Source organism: Triticum urartu, chromosome 2 (genome assembly GCF_003073215.2).
Source record: "Triticum urartu cultivar G1812 chromosome 2, Tu2.1, whole genome shotgun sequence".
In the NCBI taxonomy this organism is placed as follows: domain Eukaryota; kingdom Viridiplantae; phylum Streptophyta; class Magnoliopsida; order Poales; family Poaceae; genus Triticum; species Triticum urartu.
The window spans coordinates 16,986,939-17,011,649 of record NC_053023.1 but is presented as its reverse complement, the minus strand read 5'-3'; the positions used below and the strand labels follow the sequence as shown (position 1 = coordinate 17,011,649).

General features: G+C 47.6%; 2 protein-coding genes across 2 annotated transcripts; both read left to right on the top strand.

Annotated features, from left to right (window-relative positions):
* Positions 1-1,785: 1,785 nt before the first annotated feature.
* On the top strand, positions 1,786-3,310 carry LOC125540699. Its single transcript, XM_048704286.1, has 4 exons — positions 1,786-2,141; positions 2,237-2,435; positions 2,563-2,760; positions 2,854-3,310. The coding sequence occupies exons 1-4, from the start codon at positions 1,840-1,842 to the stop codon at positions 3,082-3,084; spliced, it is 930 nt and encodes a 309-aa protein (XP_048560243.1). The 5' UTR covers positions 1,786-1,839; the 3' UTR covers positions 3,085-3,310.
* Positions 3,311-4,942: 1,632 nt separating this feature from the next.
* LOC125540698 (dirigent protein 11-like) lies at positions 4,943-7,431 on the top strand. The gene is made up of 2 exons (XM_048704285.1): positions 4,943-5,281; positions 5,442-7,431. Exons 1-2 carry the CDS (start codon positions 4,980-4,982, stop codon positions 5,698-5,700), a joined length of 561 nt encoding a protein of 186 aa, XP_048560242.1. The 5' UTR covers positions 4,943-4,979; the 3' UTR covers positions 5,701-7,431.
* Positions 7,432-24,711: the final 17,280 nt, after the last annotated feature.

Genomic DNA, 24,711 nt, shown 5'->3' with positions numbered 1-24,711 from the left:
CGGCATCAGATCATGTTCCTTGTGTTGTCACAATTGCCACGGCAATCCCCAAGGCTAGAGTTTTTCGCTTTGAAAATTACTGGGTTGACTTACCTGGCTTTCATGAGTGTGTTGCACAGGTTTGGGACAGCACGGCGCGTAAATCTACAGCTGCTTTAACGATATCTGCTAAGTTCAAAGCGCTTAGACATGCATTAAAGCAATGGCACAGTTAAGGCGCTAATTTCTGATTGTAACAAAGTCATTCTGTACTTTGATGAGCTGGAGGAGATCCGGCCATTAAGTTGGCCTGAATTCAATTTCAGACGAATAGTTAAGTTGCATCTGCAAGATATTTTGCACTGGCAATATGTTTATTGGAAACAACGTTGCACAATCCGAAGCATTAAGGTTGGGGAGGAAAATTCAAAAAAAAATTCACGCTATGGCCACCGAAAGATATCGAAGGAATACGATTTCTTCAATCCACATAAATGGTGACTTAATATATAGTCGAAGTTCACACATCACCACTAGAGAACTACAAGACAACACATAATCGAACATCAATTCTTATTACGAAGTCAAATGAATTGTATCAAACGGCTTTGTCCCATGTACTCAAGTGTGAAATGAGTTAATCACAAGTCACAAACACAAGCATGTCCAGAGCTTATGGATGTGAGTAGCAACCTGAGCGCGCCTAGAAAGCACAAATAAAACAAAAAGCACCAACTACTACTAAACAGCAACTAACGTAATTCCGAGTGTAATTCTATTTGTTTATTATAATTTCATTTGTTTCACTCCTACAAAAACTGCATACTGAGTACTTCCTCAGCTCCAAAACTTGCGATTATTCAGAGTGTAATTCTTGGTTGGTGTTTATTCTAATAAAATATAATACACAACGTATTCTAGAATGCAGAGAGTATACAGAAAGAGATACTATCAAATATACGGTATAGTCAAGAGAGGTGAGCATCAAACTAAAAAAAAGAAACTAGTTAAATTAGTCCTCCTAGAAATACTCTTCACTCGCGAGAAGCATGAAGTCAACATCGAGAAGTCAACATGTTACTAGTCCAAGTTACTCACCACTATGACCAGCCTTAGGCCATGTATAGTGGGAGTACTCGTCTATCAATGAGATAGACATCAAACACAAGAAGGACACTAATAATTAAACTAGTTCTCCTAAATATTCTCTTCGCTCGGATGGAACATGGCCATCATCAACAGAGAGAAGGTAGTCAACAGGTTCCATGCAATTTATGGATTGGAATGACGCAAGTTGTCCTGTATATCGGTTACCGTAAATAGGCCACTCTTAGGTCAATTTATGGATTGGAATGGTGCAATTTATGAACATGGCCGATCTCAGTATCGACTTATCAAGAAAACTATTAGATCAGCTAGTAGTACTAGTGTGTTGGCTACGTATGGTTCGCGAAGTCGCAATTACTATCTCTGTCCTAATTTATTGGTCCCTTTTATATTTTGTGTCAAATTTTAACTATAGATTTGACTAGCAGAATATTAATGCATGTCACAAAAAAATATGTTGTTGAATTCATATTTGACTATACTTTTCAATGATATTATTTTTATTGTGTATACCTTATATTTATTTTGCTAACTACTCGGGGAGCTAAGTCAGACTAAGAAAAATAGCTACTGGTGCAGCTTGTGTGCACATATGGAAAAATGAATGGTAAGTAATGCAGAATTTACCAGCTCTCTAGGTATATGCGTGCAGCCCCCGGCCTATAAATTACCCCTACCACTATCCATCTTCTCACCCAATACCCACAAGAACCTCTAGCTACCGTAGCTTAGTTGAGCTTCCTAGCTGTAGCCATGGCCAAGTATTTCCAGAGTGCTCCTGTTAGCAATGAAGCACTGAAGCACAAGGAGATTCTCTTGGACGGCCTGTACATGCACCAGGACCTTGACGGATCACCAAATCAGAACCAGAAAACTATAGTGAATCCTAACCTCCCTCTGCAGTTCGGCTGCACCGTGGCTAATGACTGGATCATATATGATGGCCTTGGCCCCGATAAGAAGCTTGTTGCACGCGCACAAGGGCCACATATGGGGGCAGGTATAACCAAAGGAAGCTGGTTCATATGTTTCAACATGGTGTTCGTCGATGAGAGGTACATTAGTTCATTTTTGTAACATTTTAAGTACATATGTGTATTTTCCGAGTGATACCAAATTTGGATGTATATGCACTCCGTTGTTGCGATAGGTTTGCGGGTTCCAGCCTTAAGGTGCTCGGACATTTTGAAGAGCCGGTAGAAGGTGAGTGGGCAATCCTTGGTGGGACAGGAGAGTTTGCCTATGCACAAGGTGTGGTGACCTTCAAGAAAGTCCAGGACGGAAGCACTAGGGTCAGACAGCTTCAGATACGTGCCATCTGCCTCAGCTTTCCATCGTCACTTTCAATGGTACAATCTTTTTTTTTCTAGTTCAGTCATGCAAACGCACACCCTAGCATGCACTCCGTATTACATAGTGTGTGTATACTATAGATATAAGGGCAGTGCTAATACACAATAGGAATAACTTATGCAGCCTACGAAGATGGGGCCATGGGGTGGAAATGGAGGCTCCATTCAAGACATCACCACCGGAACCCCGATGCGCCTGCAAAGTGTGACACTCAGCAGTGAGAGCAGCTGGATTGTCTCTCTTGCATTTACTTATATTGACAAACTTGGGAAGAGGCGCAACGAAGGTCCCTGGGGTCCTGACAAAGGGAACAGTCAAACTGTGAGTTCACTTTAGAGATCAATTTGCCTTCTGATGCATACTCGTACGTCTCCTCAAGAGTTAATGTGGTTTCTTATCTTCTATTGACTACAGATCGAGTTCGGACCTAAAGAATATGTGACGGAAATATCAGGGACAATTGACAATGTCATATCGTCACTTGTTATCACGACAAACATGAAAAAGTATGGGCCGTTTGGGCATGAGAAGGGCAATCGTTTCAGCGCCGCCGTGCCAGAAAACACATGTGTTGTGGGATTCTTTGCCAGGACTGGGAATGCTCTTGATGCCGTTGGTGTTTACCATGGCCCCATCATGGTTTGAATGGGATTCATTGGCATTTTGCTTTAGTGTTTGGCAATCTCATGCTAGTTTATTTCAAGGAAAAGTGTGTTAGTTTCACCATTTGTTTTTCAATAATAACATGGCTAGGGTCCTCCGTACGTGTATGATCCAAGTCGCTCTAGTGCGAGAGTACTTTGTTTAATTTGTCGCCTACTATATTCTATCTGCAATAAATAAAGTGATGCAAGATTGTTTTCTAGTGAAATAATGAAACTGATATGCTCACGGATTTATTGTGCACATGGATACATTTTTATTCCCTCGTCCTAGGAACTCAAAGAGAGCACTCCATCATGGAATGAAATGTAGGTTAATTCAATGTGTCCTGCGGAGTGGGAATCTGATCTTAGAATGATCAATTTTCTACTGCATGTGTACAAATTAACTTGTTATCACAAAGCATATTACACAAATATTGTGCATATAATTATATACAATGGCCAAAGTCATGAGTCATGTGCAAATATTTTTGTAGAGAAAAAGGTACCCCGGTTATATGAAAGAAGCCATCACCTACAAAAGGTCCACCTCATGCACATAAAAAGGAAGAAAAGCACTCCCAACACTCCACCAATAGGTGAACAAAAGATAATGGAAAACACAAGTAGTAGAGACCATTACTGACAGAGCTTATGGGCTGTCAAGGCAGCCATAATGGGGCAATCCCAAAGTGAAAAGAACTTGTATTTCATTCAGAAGCTATTCCAGTGCATCTCTGTTTGATGTCGTCCATCATTTTGTGTCCTCCTTCACCAAGACAGAAATCCACAATCAATACAATGAAAAAAATATGGCAAATATAAAACACCATGCTCTACTTTAGACACATAAATGGTGACTTAATATACAGTCGAAGTTCACACATCACCACCAGAGAACTACAAGACAACACATAATCGAACATCAATTCTTATTACGAAGTCAAATGAATTGTATCAAACGGCTTTGTCCCATGTACTCAAGTGTGAAATGAGTTAATCACAAGTCACAAACACAAGCATGTCCAGAGCTTATGGATGTGAGTAGCAACCTGAGCGCGCCTAGAAAGCACAAATAAAACAAAAAGCACCAACTACTACTAAACAGCAACTAACGTAATTCCGAGTGTAATTCTATTTGTTTATTATAATTTCATTTGTTTCACTCCTACAAAAACTGCATACTGAGTACTTCCTCAGCTCCAAAACTTGCGATTATTCAGAGTGTAATTCTTGGTTGGTGTTTATTCTAATAAAATATAATACACAATGTATTCTAGAATGCAGAGAGTATACAGAAAGAGATACTATCAAATATACGGTATAGTCAAGAGAGGTGAGCATCAAACTAAAAAAAAGAAACTAGTTAAATTAGTCCTCCTAGAAATACTCTTCACTCGCGAGAAGCATGAAGTCAACATCGAGAAGGCGATCAACGGGTTCCATGTAATAAATGTGGCATCGCCAACGTCAATAGAGTATCGAGTAGCCTTAAAAACTGCATACTCTCTCCAGTATAATCGCAAGTTTGATGGATCCAATGGGCGATAGGTTGCTAGTGGTGCAACTTGTGTACATGCATGGACTACTAAATTATGTACCTTGTGTAATTACCCAGGAGCTAGATCAGATTATGTAGTAAAAAATAGCTAGTTGGTGCAACTTGTGTGCATGTATGGACTACTTGCAAATACGCGGGAGGCTAAATTGGAATATGTGGATTTTTTACCTAAGTAATACTAGCACTGATGCAACTTGTGTACATACATAATAGATACTAGAAATACACGGATGCAGCTCCGGCCTATAAATTACCCCTACGGCTCTATCCATTTACCCACCCACACACAAGACAAGAGCCTCTAGATAGCGTAGTTAAGCTTCCTTGTTGTAGCCATGGCTAAGTATTTACAGAGTGCTCCTGTTAGCCAGGAAGTATTACAGCACAAGGAGTTCCTCTTGGACGGCTTGTTCATGGAGCAGCGCTCCCAAGGAGTACCGAATCCGAACGAGGCCTTCATAGTGAACCCAGGCCTTCCTATGCAGTTTGGCATCACCGCGGTTACTGATTATGAAATATATGATGGCATTGGCCCTGACAAGAAGCTTGTTGCACGCGCACAGGGGTCAAGTATGGGGGTTGGTTCAACTGAAGGAACCTGGTCCTTTTGTTTCAACATGGTGTTCGTCGATGAGAGGTATGCGCCAATTCCAAGCTCATCTGTTTGAACATTTTGTGTGTGTGTGTGCGTGCGTGCGTGCGTGCGTGCGTGCGTGCGTGTGTGTGTGTGTGTGTGTGTGTGTGTGTGTGTGTGTGTGATGCATGGACTAATAAGTATATCAACTCCATTTGTTCAGGTTACGTGGTTCCAGCCTTAAGGTGCTTGGAAATTGTGGCTTGCCACTAGAAGGTGAATGGGCAATCCTGGGTGGGACGGGTGAGTTTGCCTATGCACAAGGTGTTGTCACCTTCAAGCCTACTACGCACAAGTTGTTCAAGGAGCTTCAGATCCGTGCCTTGTGCCTCAACTTCTCATCGTCCCTTTCAGTGGTATATACTTATACTTTTTGTTTGCAGTTCATACATGGATCTGAGAGAATTTCTAAAACACATTAGCAACGCAGCCTGTAAAGATGGGGCCATGGGGCGAAAATGGAGGTTTCCCTCAAGTCATGACCGCAGGAAAGCCGTTGTGTGAGCCCTGGATTACAAGTCCAATCGTGAACCCTTCTCTGTTCCCTCTCGCGTCGCCTCGCGCGCAACCGTGAGGGAACCCTAGCCGCCGCCGCCGGGTCTCCCCCCTCTACTCTCCTCCTCCCTCGCCACCGCCCGAGGGCGCGGCCTGGCGAACCCCGGTCGTCGTCGCCGGCGGCGGGGTTCCTTGTCTCCTCGCACGGCGGCTTCGGCTCGGGATGCGGCGGCCGGTCGGGGACGCAGCGCTTGGCGTCGGGCGCGGCGGCGTGGCTGCTCATCGGCGTTGAGGTGTGGCGGCGGTGCAAGCTGGCGACGGGACAGGCGGCGCGGTGGTGGCGCGCTCGTGCTGGCCGGGGATGGCGTGGGTGTCTCTGGCGGCGGCGCTCAGATCTGGTCGCCACGAGGCGCGGTCGGGGGCTCTCTAGGCTGCGGGTGGCCGCCCTCTGCCGTGCTGGTGGGGGGTGGCGGCGCTGCAGTGCGGGTGCTGCAGGCCAACGGGTGGTGACGGCGCGGCGGCGCGTCCGGATCCGCCCCTGACGCTGCGGGCTGCGGGCGGCCCTTTCGCCGGAGCGCGATGGTGAGGGGGCGGCGCGGCGGCGGTGGAGATGGGCGACCCTCGTCTAGGCAGGCCCTTGCGCCTGGACGGCGGTGCTCGGCGCGGGAGGGCCTCCCTGGTGAGATTCCTAGGCTACGGCGGCGGGTCGATTTGGTTTCCCTCCTCGGCGGGCGCGCGTTTGCAGATGGCCTCGCGGAGATATGTGCTAGCTACCATGGTGGGGCGTCACGGGGGCGCCCGCGGGGGAGCTAGGTAGGAGGGACGGGTGGCCTCAATGCAGTCGCGCCACCTGTCGCTGGCACAGTTTGCTGGCCCGGATGCATCCGCTCCTCCTTCTCCTCCTTTCCTCGTGCTCGGCGGGGAGCTCGGTTGGAGGGATGTGTGGCCTCGATGCGGTCGCGTCACCTGTCGCTGGCACGGGATGTGCCGGTCCGGATTCGTCCGCTCCCCTTTCTCCCCCGTTCCTCGGCCGCGGACGGGTTGGCGTAGGTCTTCCAGCAGAGCGTCTGCGGGTGGATCTGTCGGTCGAGGGCTGTCGGTTGGTCCAAAGCCGGGGCCTTTGTGTAGGTCTCGGGGTTGTCTGGTTGCAGGGCGGCGGTTCTGGCGACGGGAGGCGCGGCGTTTGCGGGCGGAGCGTGCGTCTCAGGTGCGGGCAGGCATCCATGGCCTCGCGGGTGGCGTGGTTGCGGGTGGTTGACGGAGTTAGGGTGCGACGGTGGGGTGTGGGCGTCAGGGTACACCACTTGCCCAGTCCTCTGACTGGCCGACGGTGGCAGCGGCAATTGACGCCATACCCTTTCTGAAGGCTCCGTCGCGGCGTTCCCACTCTTACCGCCTTGCTCCAGGTGAAAACCTGATCTTCACGGATCGGGCGGTGGCGACTATCCATGGTTGTACCTTTCTTGGAGGCATCGCTTTGGAGGCCTGGCTTCATTGTTGTCCGGTTCACCTCTCTATTGTTGCCGGTGGGGTGGTGTGTCGGTGTCCCGTACCTTTGTATCTTGTCTTGGGTGTGTGCGTTGTGTGTATTGTTCGGTCTATCGGTTGTAATCGATGTGGTGCTTTACATATAAAACGGTGGAAACTTTTTCGTCAAAGCGGTTGTGTCTAAAAAGTATGAGAATAAACAGTGGCTCACGCATCTTTTCGCTTGAGTTTTCTTATGTCGACAAACTTGGGAAGGTGCGCTTTGAAGGTCCATGGGGTGGCAGCAGCGGAGGGAACTATCAGACTGTGAGCTTATTTGAGATTCCTTATTTTTCTTTTGTCATATATGAATGGCCAATGATGTGGTTTAATTTATTTCCTTATATGCTGTTTTTTTTTGCAGATTGACATTAGTAGAAAACCGGCCTTTTGTCCCGGTTCATAAGGGCTTTTAGTCCCGGTTCCCGAACCGGGACTAAAGGGTCGTTACTAATACCCTCACCCTTTAGTCCCCGGTTCAAACCAGAACCGGGACAGATGGGGCTCCACGTGGGCGCTGCCGGCAGCCTAGGCAGGGGGGCCTTTGGTCCCGGTTCAAGACATAAACCGGGACCAAAAGGCTTCCACGCGTCAGCAGCTGGCTGGAGCTGAGGTTTTTCTTTTTTTAAAAAAAAGTGGCTGTTTTAGGGGTTTAGGGGGTTATTTTTAGGTTGTTATTAGCTAGCTAATAGAGAGAAGTGTCCTCTCTTATGTCCGTGCTTGGTCGACGCTACATACTATACATACGTATAGAGAGGACTAGGCACGCTAACTAGCTAGTAAGCAAACGAAGGAAACAGAAGATCGTCATGGACATATATGCATACAGAGAGAAGTGATATCGACCACCTCTCCTTCTCCGAGAGATTGGTCGAACAACAAGTTCTCGTATATCTATCGTCCGACACTACCGGCTACATATATACAATAATTATCTCTTACAAATATAATCTCCTACATTATGGACGCATGGTCCACATAGTATTCTCCGTCTTCAGCGATCACGTGGTCAAGAAAGAATGCCGCCAATTCCTCTTGAATTGCTCGCATGCGATCTGGTTCCAGGAGTTCATCCCGCTACCGAAACATCTAATTTGAAGAAGGGGGTCAATACACACACACACACACACATATATATATATATATATATATATATATATGAATGAATGGAACTCAACACAAATGATGGTAATAAACAAAAATTGTGAATATTATTTCTTACGCACTTCATATTGTTTGTCAGAGTAGCCCCGCTCACAGGTCGTGTGGCGGATGGACTCGCAGATGTAGTATCCACAGAAATCATTCCCTTGTTCCTGCCACAACCACTTTACAAGAAATAGAGGTCAATCAAACAGATAAGCAAGAATGCCAAATGGTATTGATGAAACTAGCGCTTGAATCAATAGCTAGGAGACGCGCGGAACATGGTACTATATGTACTTACTTTCGGGTATCTAAATTGCAGCTCCTTCGGGAGTCCCGGGGATTTTGTGCTGAATTTTCTCCAAACCCTGCCAGACAAAAGAAAACAATTACTTGATATCAGGAAATGAACAAATTTGCTGATATGGTGGATAATGATCGATTTAACTTACTTCTTGAGGATTAAAGTCATGTCCGCATACTCCTGGGGATCTTTTCGTCTCGAGTCCAAGACAGTTACTACTCCCTGCTCAAGCCTAATCTCCAGGAGAATATAGTGGAAACTGCGCACGCATGCATAACTCATCAATTACATTACTATAACCTGGACTAATATATAAGGGAAACCGAATATGCACAAGACAGCACTGACTTGAAGTTGTAAGGAAAGAGTATTATATCTTTGTGTTCATTTATTTTGAATGATTGTAGCAAGTTGGCCTCGGTTTCTGCGGCATGATCTTTAACCTGAACTGCATCTATGAGATTTGTGTTAATGAACCCAATATCACCGATTTGTCTTTTCTTCAATTCGGCGATCTTCAATCTGCATAATATAGTGAGGATAATTATAAATACATGCAATGAAAGAGCTGAGCTATACAGAAAGACTTAATGACAGAAGTAGTAGTACTTACAGACAGTAGCAGGTGACCGTTGCTTTATCGAGGGCCAATTGATTGAAAAACTGATAGAACTCCTCAAATGGAATAGGCAACAGTTCAATTCCAACGAGGTCATGCTCCGGTTTAACTCTCGCATACAAAGTACTCCTCCCTCCAGACTCTCTGCAGATTTTCAAGTACCAATCATGCAATCTTCGCATCATCGTTGTTAGAGATTTTTCATCTTTGACGGGAGGCTTCCCGTACTCGTATCTGTGTATCTGCACATCCAGGAAATCATAATGTACAGCGTCGGGCAGGTAATCGTCAAGATTGTTATAACCGGGCACCATCCTCGGATCGACGCTAGGCACCTTGAGCGGGGGGCACGATTGCTTTGCTTGTTCGCCGAGCTGGGCAATTTGTTTCCCAGCTCGTCGTTCTTTCATCCTTTGATCACTGACAGTACTTCCCGACCGCTCCGCTTCGGCCCATGTCTTTGAAATAATGCGCTCATAGTTGCCTTTCGGCGGAGACTTGGGTGGTTTTGCCAGGGCAGTCAGAGTGCGCTTCACTTTCACTGGATCTAGCTTCTCCTTCGGAGGTGGATTTCTCTTTGCTTTCAACCCTTGAAACCAGTCATCCACCTCGGTTTGCGCGATCCTCGCGTTCTCCTCCAGGGTCCTCTCATATGATAACTTCTCTGGAGTCTTCAGAGAAAGACCGAATCTGTATTTCCTCCCGCCTCTGGCTGTAGTGCTAGACGCCGGCAGAGCAGACGGAGCGGCAGTCTTCTTGACTTGCTTACGAGGCGGAGGAGAAGGACTACGACGCGCCGGAGCAGCTGCCGAAGCGGCGGCGGGTCCCTTCCGCCCTTGCTGACAAGGCGGAGAAGGAGGAGGCTGGCTGCTCGGGCGTGCCGGCGCAGGCGGAGAAGGAGGCGGAGTGCCGCCACGCGCCGGAGAAGGAGCCGGCCGAGGGCCCTGACCGTCACTCGTCGGAGGAGGAGGCGGTGGAGGAGGCGGAGTGCCCTGACTCGCCGGAGGAGGAGGAGGAGGTGGAGGCGTCCAGTTTGGAAGGTTGATGAGCTCCTTCCGCCATAGGCATGGAGTCTTCAGAGCAGAACCCAGCCGAGTCTCCCCTTCTCCGGTAGGGTGGTCAAGCGGGAGGTCCTCAAATCCCTCCGTTATTTCATCCACCATCACCTTAGCATATCCTTCTGGAATCGGCTGGCAGTGAAAAGTTGCGTCGGGTTCATTAGGAAAAACAGAGCCAACAGCCGCCTTGACCTTCATATTCATCCATTGCGTCATAAGGTGGCAAATTTGAGCCTCCGTGATAGCATCCACGGGATAGCTGGCAGGAGCCGTCAAGACAAGCTCCGGCTAAAGCAGCTCGGTGGAAGCCACGCTGCTTCTCCGCTGAGATGGCGGGGTAGCTTCAGGGGAAGCTTCGGCACTTCGTTTGCTGCGATTTGCTTCTCGTTCCTCTATCCCGAGTACCCTTACTTTAAGCGCCTACAGTTCGGACTGCTGCACTTTCTTCCTCCTCTCCTGGCTTTTGTAACCGCCTGCGTCCGGAAACCCAGCCTTCCACGGAATGGAGCCTGGCGTGCCTCGTGTCCGTCCAGGGTGCTCAGGATTTCCGAGGGCCTTTCTGAGCTCGTCGTTCTCTCTGTCTGGAAGGAACGTCCCTTTCTGCGCTGCAGCGATATAGTACCAAAGCTTCTTCAAGGGTATGTCAAGTTGCTCATCCGTCCAAATGCACTTCCCTGTTACAGGGTCCAAGGTTCCGCCAGCCCCGAAGAACCAAGTCCGGCAACGGTCTGGCCAGCTCATTGTTTCTGGTTCAATCCCTTTATCAAGCAGATCCTTCTCAGCCTTGGCCCACTTAGGCCGGGCTACGAGGCAGCCACCTGACCCCGTGCGATGGTGAAGCTTCTTCTTCACAGCATTTTTCTTGTTTGTCGCCGACATCTTCTAACTCTTTTCCAATGTCTTGTAGGCCACAAATGCAGGCCAGTCATCTCTGATCTTCTCATATATGCCCTTGAATTCTGGTGTCTCATTTTTCTCGACAAACCTATTCAGGTCATTCTTCCACCTCCTGAATAGGTCTGCCATCCTCTTAAGAGCAAAAGACTTGATTAATCGCTCTTTAACTGGCTTCTCCGGATCATCCTCTGGCGGTAGGGTGAAATTTGTCTTCAGCTCAGTCCAAAGATCATTTTTCTGCATATCATTGACGTAAGACACCTCAGGGTCTTCTGTAGCCGGCTTGAACCATTGCTGGATGCTGATCGGGATCTTGTCCCTAACCAAAACCCCGCACTGAGCAACAAATGCCTTCTTTGTTCGGATGGGTTCAATAGGTTGGCCGTCAGGCGCGATTGCTATGATCTCAAACCTTTCATCAGAGCTTAACTTTTTCTTCGGGCCTCGTCTCTTTACCTCAGTTGTGCTCGATCCGGAGGGCTAGAAAAAAGAGCAAAGACTTAATTAATATGTGTACATACCAAAACAATGAATGCATCAATTAGCTAGTCAGCACAGGCTTAACTATATATATACCTGGCCGGACTCGGTTCGGTCACCGGAGCCGTCATCACGGTCTCCTTCTTGCACCGGCATTGGGTCACCAGAGCCATCCTCACGTTCTTCTTCTTGCACCAGCATTAGGTCACCAGAGCCAGCTTCTTCACCCTCTCCTTCCACAGTACCATCGGTGTCGTTGAGATACAACGAGACGACATCACTTCCTTGCGCAATTATGTCCCTCAATATCGCTTCGTTTGCTTCGTCTCGGGCGGTGTCCATAGTTTCTACAAATATTTACAACATGGCAATTATTATTCAAACATGACAAATGGATATATTAGTGGCAAACATAGAACTAGCTAGCTAATCATATAGTAAGGAATCATATATATTAATTAGTGGCCTCGACGCTGCTTCTCTAGGGTGGGGTGGCCTCGACAACGCTTCAAGGGTTTGGGGTGGCCTCGAGAGAGTTTGTCGGGTAGGGGCGCGGCGGGAGGGGGTAGGAGACCGACATCGTTTTTTTCTAGGGTTTGGGTGTCCTCGAGAGTTTTGGTCGAGCGAGAGGGTCGGGGGGTGCTCCCGTGGTATAAGTTATTATCACAGTCGAGAGGGGGTATATATATCGACCGCCCCTCATGTCGAAGTAGAAAATAGAAATATTCTATTTTTCTCTTCTTCTCCTCTATTCCTTTCTTCTTCTCCTCTTCTTTTTCTTCTTTTTCTCTTCTTATTTATTTCTCCTCTCTTCCTCTCCTCTTCTTCTTTCTTCCCCTTCTTATTTTCTTCTTTCCTATCCTTCTTTTTCTTCTAAATTTTAGCATATTCTAAATTTTCTTCTAACTTTCTATATATGAACAAAAAACTTTCTATGAACAAAAAACTTTATATATATATGAACAAAATTTCTATGAAAAAAAATTAAACTAACCACATACACATATACATACACATAGACATATACATACACATATACATACACATACACATATACATTATACATACACTATACATACACATATGAAAAAAATAAACTAAAAAAATTAAGGGCAGGGGCGGCGCAGCGAAGGGCAGGGGCGGCGCGCGGCGGCCGCGCAGGGCAGGGGCGGCGGCGGCGCGCGAGGCAGGGGCGGCGCGGCGGCAGCGAAGGGCAGGGGCGGCGGCGCGATGGCAGCGCGCGGCGGCGTCGGCGGCCAGTACAGGGGGAGGAGCAGGGGAACGGGGCGGCGCTCACCGCGAGGTGGCGTCGGCGACGAGGAAGGCTCGGGGACGGCGGAGGGCGCGCGCTCGGGGGCGAGGGCAGGGGTGCGCGGGCTCGGGGACGACGTCGGCGATGGCGACGGCGAGGCACGGGCGACGGCGACGGCGCGGTCGGGGGCGACGGCAGGGGCGGCGGACGGCGTCGGGGCAGCCTGGCGGCGTCGATGTGCTCGGCATCGTTCGGGCGGGCCTGGGGGCAACTGGCGATGAGTTCGTCAAATTTTCCTAAGTGCTACTTATATACCCAGGCCTTTAGTCCCGGTTGGTGCCACCAACCGGGACCAAAGGCCTCTTTTCAGCAGCCCAAAGGGCGGGAAGCGGCAGGCCTTTGGTCCCGGTTGGTGGCACCAACCGGGACTAAAGGGGGCATTGGTCCCGGTTTGTGCCACGAACCGGGACCAATGCCCTTTGGTCCCGGTTCGTCCCACCAACCGGGACCAATGGCCTTGTGCTGCCCCGCGCCCAAAAGTTTAGTCCCACCTCGCTAGTTGAGAGGGCTCGGGAGTGGTTTATAAGCGCTGCTGCGCCCACCCTCTCGAGCTCCTCTCAACTGCAGGCTTTCGGGCCTAATCTGTCACTGCAATGCCTGTGGGCCTACTGGGCCTGCTGCGGGCCTGAATCCTGGCCCATGGTTGGGTTTCTAGTCGTATTCAGGCCGTGGTGGCCCAGTAGGTGGCATTTTTTTGCTTTTTTTCATTTCTACTTAGAACTAAATACTTATAGTTTTGTAGTGATTTCTTTTTTATTTTATGTCACAAAAATTATAAACTTTCTTTTTTATTTTATGTCACAAAAATTATAAACTTTCTCTTAGTGCAATTAGTTTTAAAATTAGAATAGTTTAAATTTGAATTTTTTAAAATTTGTGTGAATCACTAGTTTATGAATAACTTTACAATAAAAATTGATTTTTGAGTCATTGTTTTTCCTGCTATTTAATATTACTGTGTTTTATCATTATACTCAATTTGGTAATTTTAATTAGTCATAACCAATATTATCGGCATTTTTTTCACTTTGAGAGGAGCTCAACAACGCAGAGAGGGACGGACTTTTGTTTTTGTTTTGCTTTCTTATTATTTATTTTCTTTTGTTTTTTGCTTTATTTTTTAATTCTTTTTGCTTTTAGGTCAGCAAAATTATAAACTTTTTGTTAGTGCCATTAGTTTTAGAAAAATTATAAACTCAAATTCGAATAGTTAAAAAGTTGGCATAGCATACTCGTCTGTTAAAAATTTGGCATGGTATCATCATAATAGTTGCGGGAGAAAGTCTTCACTTTTTCTTCGCTTGTGTCATTTGCTTATTGCGCCGTAACCATGGATAATCTTCATCTTTATCAGGACGCTTGGGTCAGCCTTGACATTGAAGGGAGGAATTTCATGAAACCTTTCATAATCTTCAGACATGTCTGTCTTGCCCTCCACTCCCAGGATGTCCCTTTTTCCTGAAAGAACTATGTGGCACTTTGGCTCATCGTATGATGTATTCGTTTCCTTATCTTTTCTTTTTCTCGGTCTGGTAGACATGTCCTTCACATAGATAACCTGTGCCACATCATTGGCTAGGATGAACGGTTCGTCAGTGTACCCAAGATTTTTCAGATCGACTGTTGTCATTCCGTACTGTGGGTCTACATGTACCCCGCCTTCTGACAGATTGACCCATTTGCACTTAAACAAAGGGACCTTAAAATCTTGTCCGTAGTCAAGTTCCCATATGTCCACTATGTAACCATAATATGTGTCCTTTCCCTTCTCGGTTGTTGCATCAAAGCGGACACCGCTGTTTTTGTTGGTGCTCTTTTGATCTTGGTCAATCGTGTAAAATGTATTCCCATTTATCTCGTATCCTTTGTAAATCAATACAGTCAAAGATGGTCCCCTGGACAACAAGTACAACTCATCACAAACAGTGTTGTCACCTCTGAGACATGCTTCCAACCAACTGCTGAAAGTCCTAATGTGTTCACATGTAATCCAGTCGTCGCACTGCTTCGGGTGTTTGGAGCGCAGCCTGTTCTTGTGTTCATCGACATACGGGGTCACCAAGGTAGAGTTCTATAGAACTGTGTAGTGTGCTTGAGACCAAGAATGCCCGTCCCTGCATATTATTGAGTCCGCTCCTAGCGTGCCTTTTCCAGTCAGTCTCCCCTCATACCGCGATTTAGGGAGACCTATCTTCTTAAGGCCAGGAATGAAGTCAACACAAAACCCGATGACATCCTCTGTTTGATGGCCCATGGAGATGCTTCCTTCTGGCCTAGCGCGGTTACAGACATATTTCTTTAGGACTCCCATGAACCTCTCAAAGGGGAACATATTGTGTAGAAATACGGGCCCCAGAACGACAATCTCGTCGACTAGATGAACTAGGACATGCGTCATGATATTGAAGAAGGATGGTGGGAACACCAGCTCGAAACTGACAAGATATTGCGCCACATCACTCCTTAGCCTTGGTACCATTTCTGGATCGATCACCTTCTGAGAGATTGCATTGAGAAATGCACATAGCTTCACAATGGCTAATCGAACATTTTCCGGTAGAAGCCCCCTCAATGCAACCGGAAGCAGTTGCGTCATAATCACGTGGCTGTCATGAGACTTTAGGTTCTGGAACTTTTTCTCTGGGATATTTATTATTCCCTTTATATTCGACGAGAAGCCAGTCGGGACCTCATACTGAGCAGGCATTCAAAGAAGATTTCTTTCTCATCTTTCGTAAGAGCGTAGCTGGCAGGACCTTCATACTGCTTCTGAGGCATGCCGTCTTTTTCGTGCAAACGTTGCAGGTCCTCCCGTGCCTCAGGTGTATCTTTTGTCTTTCCATACATGCCCAAGAAGCCTAGCAGGTTCACGCAAAGGTTCTTCGTCACGTGCATCACGTCGATTGAAGAGCGGACCTCTAGGTCTTTCCAGTAGGGTAGGTCCCAAAATATAGATTTCTTCTTCCACATGGGTGCGTGTCCCTCAGCGTCATTTGGAACAGCCACTGCGCCGGGACCATTTTCAAAGATTACGTAGTGTAAATCATTGACCATAGCAAGTACGTGATCACCGGTACGCATGGCGGACTTCTTCCGGTGATCTGCCTCGCCTTTGAAATGCTTGCCTTTCTTTCGACATTGATGGTTGGTCGGAAGAAATCGACGATGGCCCAGGTACACATTCTTCCTGCATTTGTCCAGGTACATACTTTCAGTGTCATCTAAACAGTGTGTGCATGCGTGGTATCCTTTGTTTGTTTGTCCTGAAAGGTTACTGAGAGCGGGCCAATCGTTGATGGTCACGAACAGCAACGCCTTTAGGTTAAATTCCTCCTATCCGTGCTCATCCCACGTACGTACACCGTTTCCATTCCACAGCTGTAAAAGTTCTTCAACTAATGGCCTTAGGTACACATCAATGTCGTTGCAGGGTTGCTTAGGGCCTTGGATGAGAATTGGCATCATAATGAACTTCCGCTTCATGCACATCCAAGGAGGAAGGTTATACATACATAGAGTGACCAGCCAGGTGCTGTGATTGCTGCTCTGCTCCCCGAATGGATTAATGCCATCCGCGCTTAAAGCAAACCATACGTTGCTTGGGTCCTTTGCAAACTCATCCCAGTACTTTCTCACGATTTTTCTCCACTGCGACCCGTCAGCGGGTGCTCTCAACTTCCCGTCTTTCTTACGGTCCTCACTGTGCCATCGCATCGACTTGGCATGCTTTCCGTTTCTAAACAGACGTTTCAACCGTGGTATTATAGGAGCATACCACATCACCTTCGCAGGAACCCTCTTCCTGTGGGGCTCGCCGTGAACATCACCAGGGTCATCTCATCTGATCTTATACCGCAATGCACCGCATACGGGGCATGCGTTCAGATCCTTGTATGCACCGCGGTATAGGATGCAGTCATTAGGGCATGCATGTATCTTCTCCACCTCCAATCCTAGAGGGCATACGACCTTCTTTACTGCGTATATACTGTCGGGCAATTCGTTATCCTTTGGAAGCTTCTTCTTCAATATTTTCAGTAGCTTCTCAAATCCTTTGTCAGGCACAACATTCTCTGCCTTCCACTGCAGCAATTCCAGTACGGTACCGAGCTTTGTGTTTCCATCTTCGCAATTGGGGTACAACCCTTTTTTGTGATCCTCTAACATGCGATCGAACTTCAGCTTCTCCTTTTGACTTTCGCATTGCGTCCTTGCATCGACAATGACCCGGCGGAGATCATCATCATCGGGCACATCGTCTGGTTCCTCTTGATCTTCAGCAGCTTCACCCGTTGCAGCATCATTGGGCACATCGTCTGGTTCCTCTTGATCTTCACCAGCTCCCCCCGTTGCAGCATCACGGTATTCAGGGGGCACGTAGTTGTCATCGTACTCTTCTTCTTCGTCGTCTTCCATCATAACCCCTATTTCTCCGTGCCTCATCCAAACATTATAGTGTGGCATGAAACCCTTGTAAAGCAGGTGGGTTTGAAGGATTTTCTGGTCAGAGTAAGACTTCGTATTCCCACAATCAGGGCATGGACAACACATAAAACCATTCTGCTTGTTTGCCTCAGCCGCATCGAGAAACTCATGCACGCCCTTAATGTACTCGGAGGTGTGTCTGTCACCGTACATCCATTGCCGGTTCATCTGCGTGCATTATATATAATTAAGTGTCCAAATTAATAGAAGTTCATCATCACATTAAAAGCAAAGTACATGCATAGTTCTCATCTAACAACATATAGCTCTCCAGAGCATCTAATTAATTAAACCATACATTGAAACTATGTAAAACATTTTAATGCGAAAACAAAGGCGATCATAATCGCAACCAAGGTAACAATTGTTCCAACGGCATAATGATACCAAGCCTCGGTATGGATGGCATATTTTCTAATCTTTCTAATCTTCAAGCGCATTGCATCCATCTTGATCTTGTGATCATCGACGACATCCGCAACATGCAACTCCAATATCATCTTCTCCTCCTCAATTTTTTTTATCTTTTCCTTCAAGAAATTGTTTTCTTCTTCAACTAAATTTAACCTCTCGATAATAGGGTCGGTTGGAATTTCCGGTTCACATACATCCTAGATAAATAAAATCTATGTCACGTTGGTCCGCATAATTTTCATAAACAATAAATGAACCAATAGTTATAAAGATTAATATATATACCACATCCGAATCATAGACAGGACGAGGGCCGACGGGGGCGGATACCAAAACCATCGCACTACATCGCCTATATAAGATGCAATTATAAGTAAGAAATGATACAAGTATCTATCTTAAACATACAAGTAACAATATTTTTCCTTTCAGAAAGAAGATAAGAACAAGAGGCTCAACCACGGTGTGTCGGTGATGAGATCGGCGCGGGTGATCGACGGCGGTGAAGACGGGGGTGGGGCGTGACGGACCGCTAAATCTAGACAAATCTCGAGGAAAATGGAGCTTTGAGGTCGAGCTTCGAGAGGAGAAAGCTTAACTAGTGTGGCTCGGGCATTCATCGAACACCTCATGTGCATAGGAGGTGAGCTAGAGCACCACAAACCCCTCCCCTCGCCGGCAGAAAAAACAGAGCACTGGAGTGCTCTGCTCGCGGGCGAGGGTATATATAGGCAGCACTATTGGTCCCGGTTCGTGGCTTAAACCGGGACTAAAGGGAAGCCTTTGGTCCCGGGTCAGGCCACCAACCGGGACCCATGGTGGTGGGCCAGGAGCCATGCCCATTGGTCCCGGTTCGTCCCACCAACCGGGACCAAAAGGTCCTGATGAACCGGGACTGGCCCACGTGGCCCGGCCGGCCCCCTGGGCTCACGAACGGACAAATGCCTCCATTGGTCCGGTTCTAGACTGAACCGGGACTAATGGGCTGCCCCGGCCTGAACTGTTGCCCCCTTTTCTACTAGTGTTCTACTAGTGTGAGCTAGGCCCTAAAGAGTTTGTGAAGCAAATATCTGGGACAATTGACAACCTTGTGACTGAAACTGTTATAACTTCTCTTGTTCTCGTCACCAACATCAGAAAGTATGGGCCTTACGGAAGTGTGCAGGGCACAAGTTTTGATGCCATGGTGCCGGCAAATACATGTGTTGTGGGCTTCTTTGGCAGATCTAGTGGTGCACTTGATGCAATTCGCATTTACCATGGTCCCATCGCAGTTTAGAGAAGGATTCATGTTTGTCCATTATGTTATTTATTTGAAGGCCGCGCTTGTTTTCCTCTATATTAGAACACGTTGGCGCAGCTTCCTATGTGGCCAAGAATAAGATAGCTTTGGTTTGGGTACGTCCTCCCATAGCTTCCATTGTCAGGGTTCCATGTTCCTTTTATAGTTTGAGTTCTCTGTAGTCGCTTACTGTATTTATCTATTTGAAATTATGAATAATGTTAGGGTAATGTTTATACCCGGTCGACCGGACGAATACTCCGCCGGTCGCACGACTGTGTGAACCTGTCGCTCGCGTCGCTCGTCACGTGAGCCTGTGGCCCACAAGCTGCCCCACCGCTCCATCCTTATCTCCCTCACAATCTTCTTCCACCTAGCATCAGATCCAATCCTTTTTTCTTCCCCCAACCACGCCGCATTCAACATCTCACCCAACCTCTCACCTCACAAGCGCTACTGAGATTTTTATGCGAGAGCTGCCGGTCGCCGGCGTGCTACTGCGAGCGTCGGCGGGGAGCGACGCACTGGGTGCTGCAAACCCCATCGGCGTCAATTTTTTCCGCCGTTGTGGCCATGGTTGCTTGCAACTTGGGAGGCATTGGCTGTCCCTATTGTCCCTATGCTCGCCTCCCCCCCTCCCGCGCGGTTGCGAGCTAGGAGCGGCGACTTGCTGGAACTGGTGTGCTTTTTTTGCTCACCAGCGGTGTTGCATCCGGCCGTCACATTTGCTGGAACCGCATGCAAAGAAGCTGGAACCGGCAATCTCAGGTGCTGGAACCAGCGTTTGCTCGTGCTTTCGACAACACTCCAACGATGCTGAGCTGCAACCTTGATGTGATTTGTTACAAACACGCATGACGAAGCTGCAACCAGCGGGAGGCCATTCCGGCGGCGGTGACCACGACTTGACGGAGGTGCTACACCGCGAAGTGCAATGCTGGAACTAGTTTGTTTTTTGCTGCAACCATCGCAAATGTTTGCTACTACCGTCTTCAGATTTTGCTGGAACCAACCCAATTTTTGCTACCACCGTCTTGGCTTTGCTGGAACCGCGTCTCATTTTGCTTCCACCATATTTTATTTTTGCTGGAACGGCATCTCATGTTTCTTTGCTTCCACACATTTTATGTTTTTTGCTAGAACAAGTGTCCCATTTTTTGCTGCCAGCGTGTTTTTGTTTTGCTGGAACCGGCGCAGGTTTTTGCTTCCACCGTGTTTTTTACTTCTCCCACCATTTGATGCTGCAACCAACGACCAGGAAGACCGGCGAGGGCGAGGGCCGGCGCCGGCGAGGGTGACAGCCGGCACCGGCGAGGGAGATGGCCGGCGACGAGGCGGTAGGTGAGGACAGCAAATAGAGAGCTTGTGCGGCTGGCCAGACGAAAGGAGCAACGAGATGTAGGGGAATCTTTTTTGTACCGGCCCGTTTTTAATCAAGACTAAGTGCATCGTACGGTTAGCATCATCCAAATCGTATGGCTGTAAGCGGACCGGCCCAAATTTGGGCCGGTCCGCCGGCGCCTATCACCCGCCATAATGTTATGCCATATTGGAACCTGTGGTCTCACAAGTTGTCACATATGTTGAGAAGTGCGCGTGACTAGTCACATAAGTTTGTGGAGTGTGCAGCCACGCTGCTAATCAGCCACCGACATTGACTGATTAGACCCGATTGCAAAGTCCACCAACTTCACAGGTCGTACATACATGATAAGTTGTGTACGACCTGTCTACCTCTGTCAAACAGTCTTGTTATGATTCAGGAACAAATGAAGCTGATAAAATCCTAGGTGATCTACTTTTCGCATAGAAGATGTATGTCATTCCTCTTTTTTTTAGAACGAAAACGCAGGGAGCGTTCGGCTTTAAATTAATAAAGCCCACCAATAGGCAGCATCCAACAAGTTCAACGCAGTACTACAATAGAAGAGAATGGCCGTAGCCAAAGTACGGTACATGCAACCGGACTGAGCCTGCTAAAGATAGAGAAGAAACTACAGCTCCCAAGCAACCAGTCCAAAATAACACAGCTAGCAGCATCCTAGTGACAGGCTTCAATCTGAATTATGCGGATCCGCTCCATGGCCTCCGTCATCCGGTCTGCATCACGCCGTTTCCCCAATGGTGTCCATGTCTGGAGAAACAAGTGATATTTGAAGATAATGTCAGCAGGGTGAGTAGGAAACTTGTGTTCAATAGTCATCTTATTTCGAGTGGTCCATAAGGCCCAGCACAGCGCCCTTACGCATCTCCACAGAACCCGCCCAAAACGACCCCTATGAGCGAGAAGGATCCCACGAAGGTCCGAAGCCGATTACGGGTTCCAATTCTGCGCAAACGCCTCGCGAACGGTGCTCCAAACAAATCAGGCAAGGTGGCATTTGAAGAAGATGTGGTTAGCATCTTCGTGCGCCCCACTTAATGCACAAGTCCCATCAGAATGGCCGTGCCTTATAGCGATGTTGTTAGAGGAGGGGAGGCGGTCACGAAACATTTGTCAAAGAAAAACTTTGATCTTCAGTGGAATAGACGCTTTCCATAGCCCCCTAGCTATGTCCAGGGTCGGTCCCTCAGTTAGCTTGTTGTATAAAGACTGAACTGTAAACTTCCCGGAGCTCGAAAGGGACCACGAGACCGTGTTGGCCTCGGAGCAAAGAGCCACCCCATCCAAAGCAGTTAGGAGCCCGTCCAACATGCCCGTTCGTGGACGAGGAGTGGTCTTTTGAAAGAAATGGCGGAAGGATTTGTTCTAAGCGCATCGGCCACAAGAATGTCAACGTTAGTGGCTAATTGGTAAATGACAGAATGACTGCGCCAAAGAGGTTCCGCACCGAGCCAATGGTCGAGCCAGAACCTCGTGGAGTTGCCATTATTAACGCGGAACTTGGCTCCTAACGTGAAGGCAGGCATAACGGCCTGGATCCCGTTCCAAAAAGGCGATCCCTTAGCCTTAGAGGTGAGGAAATTCCCCACGGGAAAGTATTTAGCACGTAGGATATCCGCCCAAAGCCCTTGTTCGTTCTGGGAAAGTTTCCAAATCCACTTGGTGAGGAGCGCAACATTCATGAGTTTGGAGTTTAGGATCCCTAGGCCACCAAATTTCTTGGGGCAGCACAAGGCCGCCCACTTGATCAGGTGGTATTTCTTTTTTGTCCCAGTTCCTTCCCAAAAGAACTTGGAACGAGGAGTGTCGAGCTTGGCGTGAACCCCGTCGGCCAGCAAGAACATGCCCATAGTAAACATGGGTAAAGAGGACAGACTAGTGTTTGTCAGAATTAGCCTGGCCGCTGAAGATAGAAACCTGCCGCGCCAAGGGCTAACCCGGTTCGCCACCTTGCCGTACAAAGGTTCCCACTCTAGAATCGAAATGTGTTTGTCCGATATGGGGAGACCTAAGTACTTAATTGGGAAGCTCCCTAGCTTGCAGTTGAGCAGGTTGGCAGTACGGGTGGCAAGGGGAGAGTCCATCCCAATGGCTACCACCTCACTCTTTAGAAAGTTGATCTTCAGGCCTGAGATGATCTCGAAAGCGAGGAGGATGAGCTTAATCGAGGCTACACTATGGTCAATGATGACCCACAAGTATAGGGGATCTATCGTAATCCTTTCGATAAGTAAGAGTGTCGAACCCAACGAGGAGCAGAAGGAAATGATAAGCGGTTTTCAGCAAGGTATTCTCTGCAAGTACTGAAATAAGTGGTAACAGATAGTTTTGTGATAGGATAAATTGTAACGAGCAACAAGTAACAAAAGTAAATAAAGTGCAGCAAGGTGGCCCAATCCTTTTTGTAGCAAAGGACAAGCCTGGACAAACTCTTATATAAGGAAAAGCGCTCCCGAGGACACATGGGAATATCGTCAAGCTAGTTTTCATCACGTTCATATGATTCGCGTTCGGTACTTTGATAATTTGATATGTGGGTGAACCGGTGCTTGGGTGCTGTTCTTACTTGAACAAGCATCCCACTTATGATTAACCTCTATTGCAAGCATCCGCAACTACAACAAAAGTATTAAGGTAAACCTAACCATAGCATGAAACATGTGGATCCAAATCAGCCTCTTACGAAGCAATGCATAAACTAGGGTTTAAGCTTCTGTCACTCTAGCAATCCATCATCTACTTACTACTTCCCAATGCCTTCCTCTAGGCCCAAATAATGGTGAAGTGTTATGTAGTCGACGTTCACATAACACCACTAGAGGCTAGACAACATACATCTCATCAAAATATCGAACGAATACCAAATTCACATGACTACTAATAGCAAGACTTCTCATGTTTCCTCAGGAACAAACGTAACTACTCACAAAGCATATTCATGTTCATAATCAGAGGGGTAATAATATGCATAAAGGATCTAAACATATGATCTTCCACCAAATAAACCAACTAGCATCAACTACAAAGAGTAATCAACACTACTAGCAACCTACTAGCACCAATCCCGGACTTGGAGACAAGAATTGGATACAAGAGATGAACTAGGGTTTTGAGATGAGATGGTGCTGGTGAAGATGTTGATGGAGATTGCCCTCTCCCGATGAGAGGAGCGTTGGTGATGACGATGGCGATGATTTCCCCCTCCCGGAGGGAAGTGTCCCCGGCAGAACAGCTCTGCCGGAGCCCTAGATTGGTTCCGCCAAGGTTCCGCCTCGTGGCGGCGGAGTTTCGTCCCGAAAGGTTGCTTCCTATTTTTTCCTTGACGAAAGACCGCATATAGCAGAAGATGGGCATCGGAGAGCCACCAGGGGGCCCACGAGGTAGGGGGCGCACCCAGGGGGGTAGGGCGCGCCCCCCACCCTCCTGACCAGGTGGGGCCCCCTCTGGTGAACTTCTTCCGCTAGATATTTTTTATATATTCTGAAAATCACTTCAGTGGAGTTTCAGGACTTTTGGAGTTGCGCAGAATAGGTCTCTAATATTTGCTCCTTTTCCAGCCCAGAATTCCAGCTGCCGGCATTCTCCCTCCTTATGTAAACCTTGTAAAATAAGAGAGAATAGCCATAAGTATTGTGACATAATGTGAAATAACAGCCCATAATGCAATAAATATCAATATAAAAGCATGATGCAAAATGGACGTATCAGTCAACAGCTCGAAGAGCAACAGAGTATCGTCCGCATATTGGAGGTGCGTGATCCCTCCGGGGATGAGGTGAGGCACCACACCACGAATGTTGTCGGCGCCCTTAGCCTTGTTCACCATGGCCGAAAGGGCGTCCGCAACAAAGTTAAAGATCAAAGGCGAGGAAGGATCTCCCTGCCTGAGACCTCGTTTGTTGCGGAAGAAGTTCCCAACTTCTCCGTTGATCGACACCGCAGTCTGGCCCCCCGAGAATATTTGCATGATACGGTGCACAAAACCTGACTCGAATCCCTTCCGAATCAGTACCTCGCGAATGAACTCCCA

Excerpts from the sequence above, each read along its gene's own strand:
- LOC125540699 (XM_048704286.1), top strand. The coding sequence starts at position 1,840 with ATGGCCAAGTATTTCCAGAGTGCTCCTGTTAGCAATGAAGCACTGAAG. Across the intron at positions 2,142-2,236 it reads ATGGTGTTCGTCGATGAGAG|GTTTGCGGGTTCCAGCCTTA; the intron begins GTACATTAGTTC and ends TTGTTGCGATAG. Across the intron at positions 2,761-2,853 it reads ACAAAGGGAACAGTCAAACT|ATCGAGTTCGGACCTAAAGA; the intron begins GTGAGTTCACTT and ends TATTGACTACAG.
- LOC125540698 (XM_048704285.1), top strand. The coding sequence starts at position 4,980 with ATGGCTAAGTATTTACAGAGTGCTCCTGTTAGCCAGGAAGTATTACAG. Across the intron at positions 5,282-5,441 it reads ATGGTGTTCGTCGATGAGAG|GTTACGTGGTTCCAGCCTTA; the intron begins GTATGCGCCAAT and ends CCATTTGTTCAG.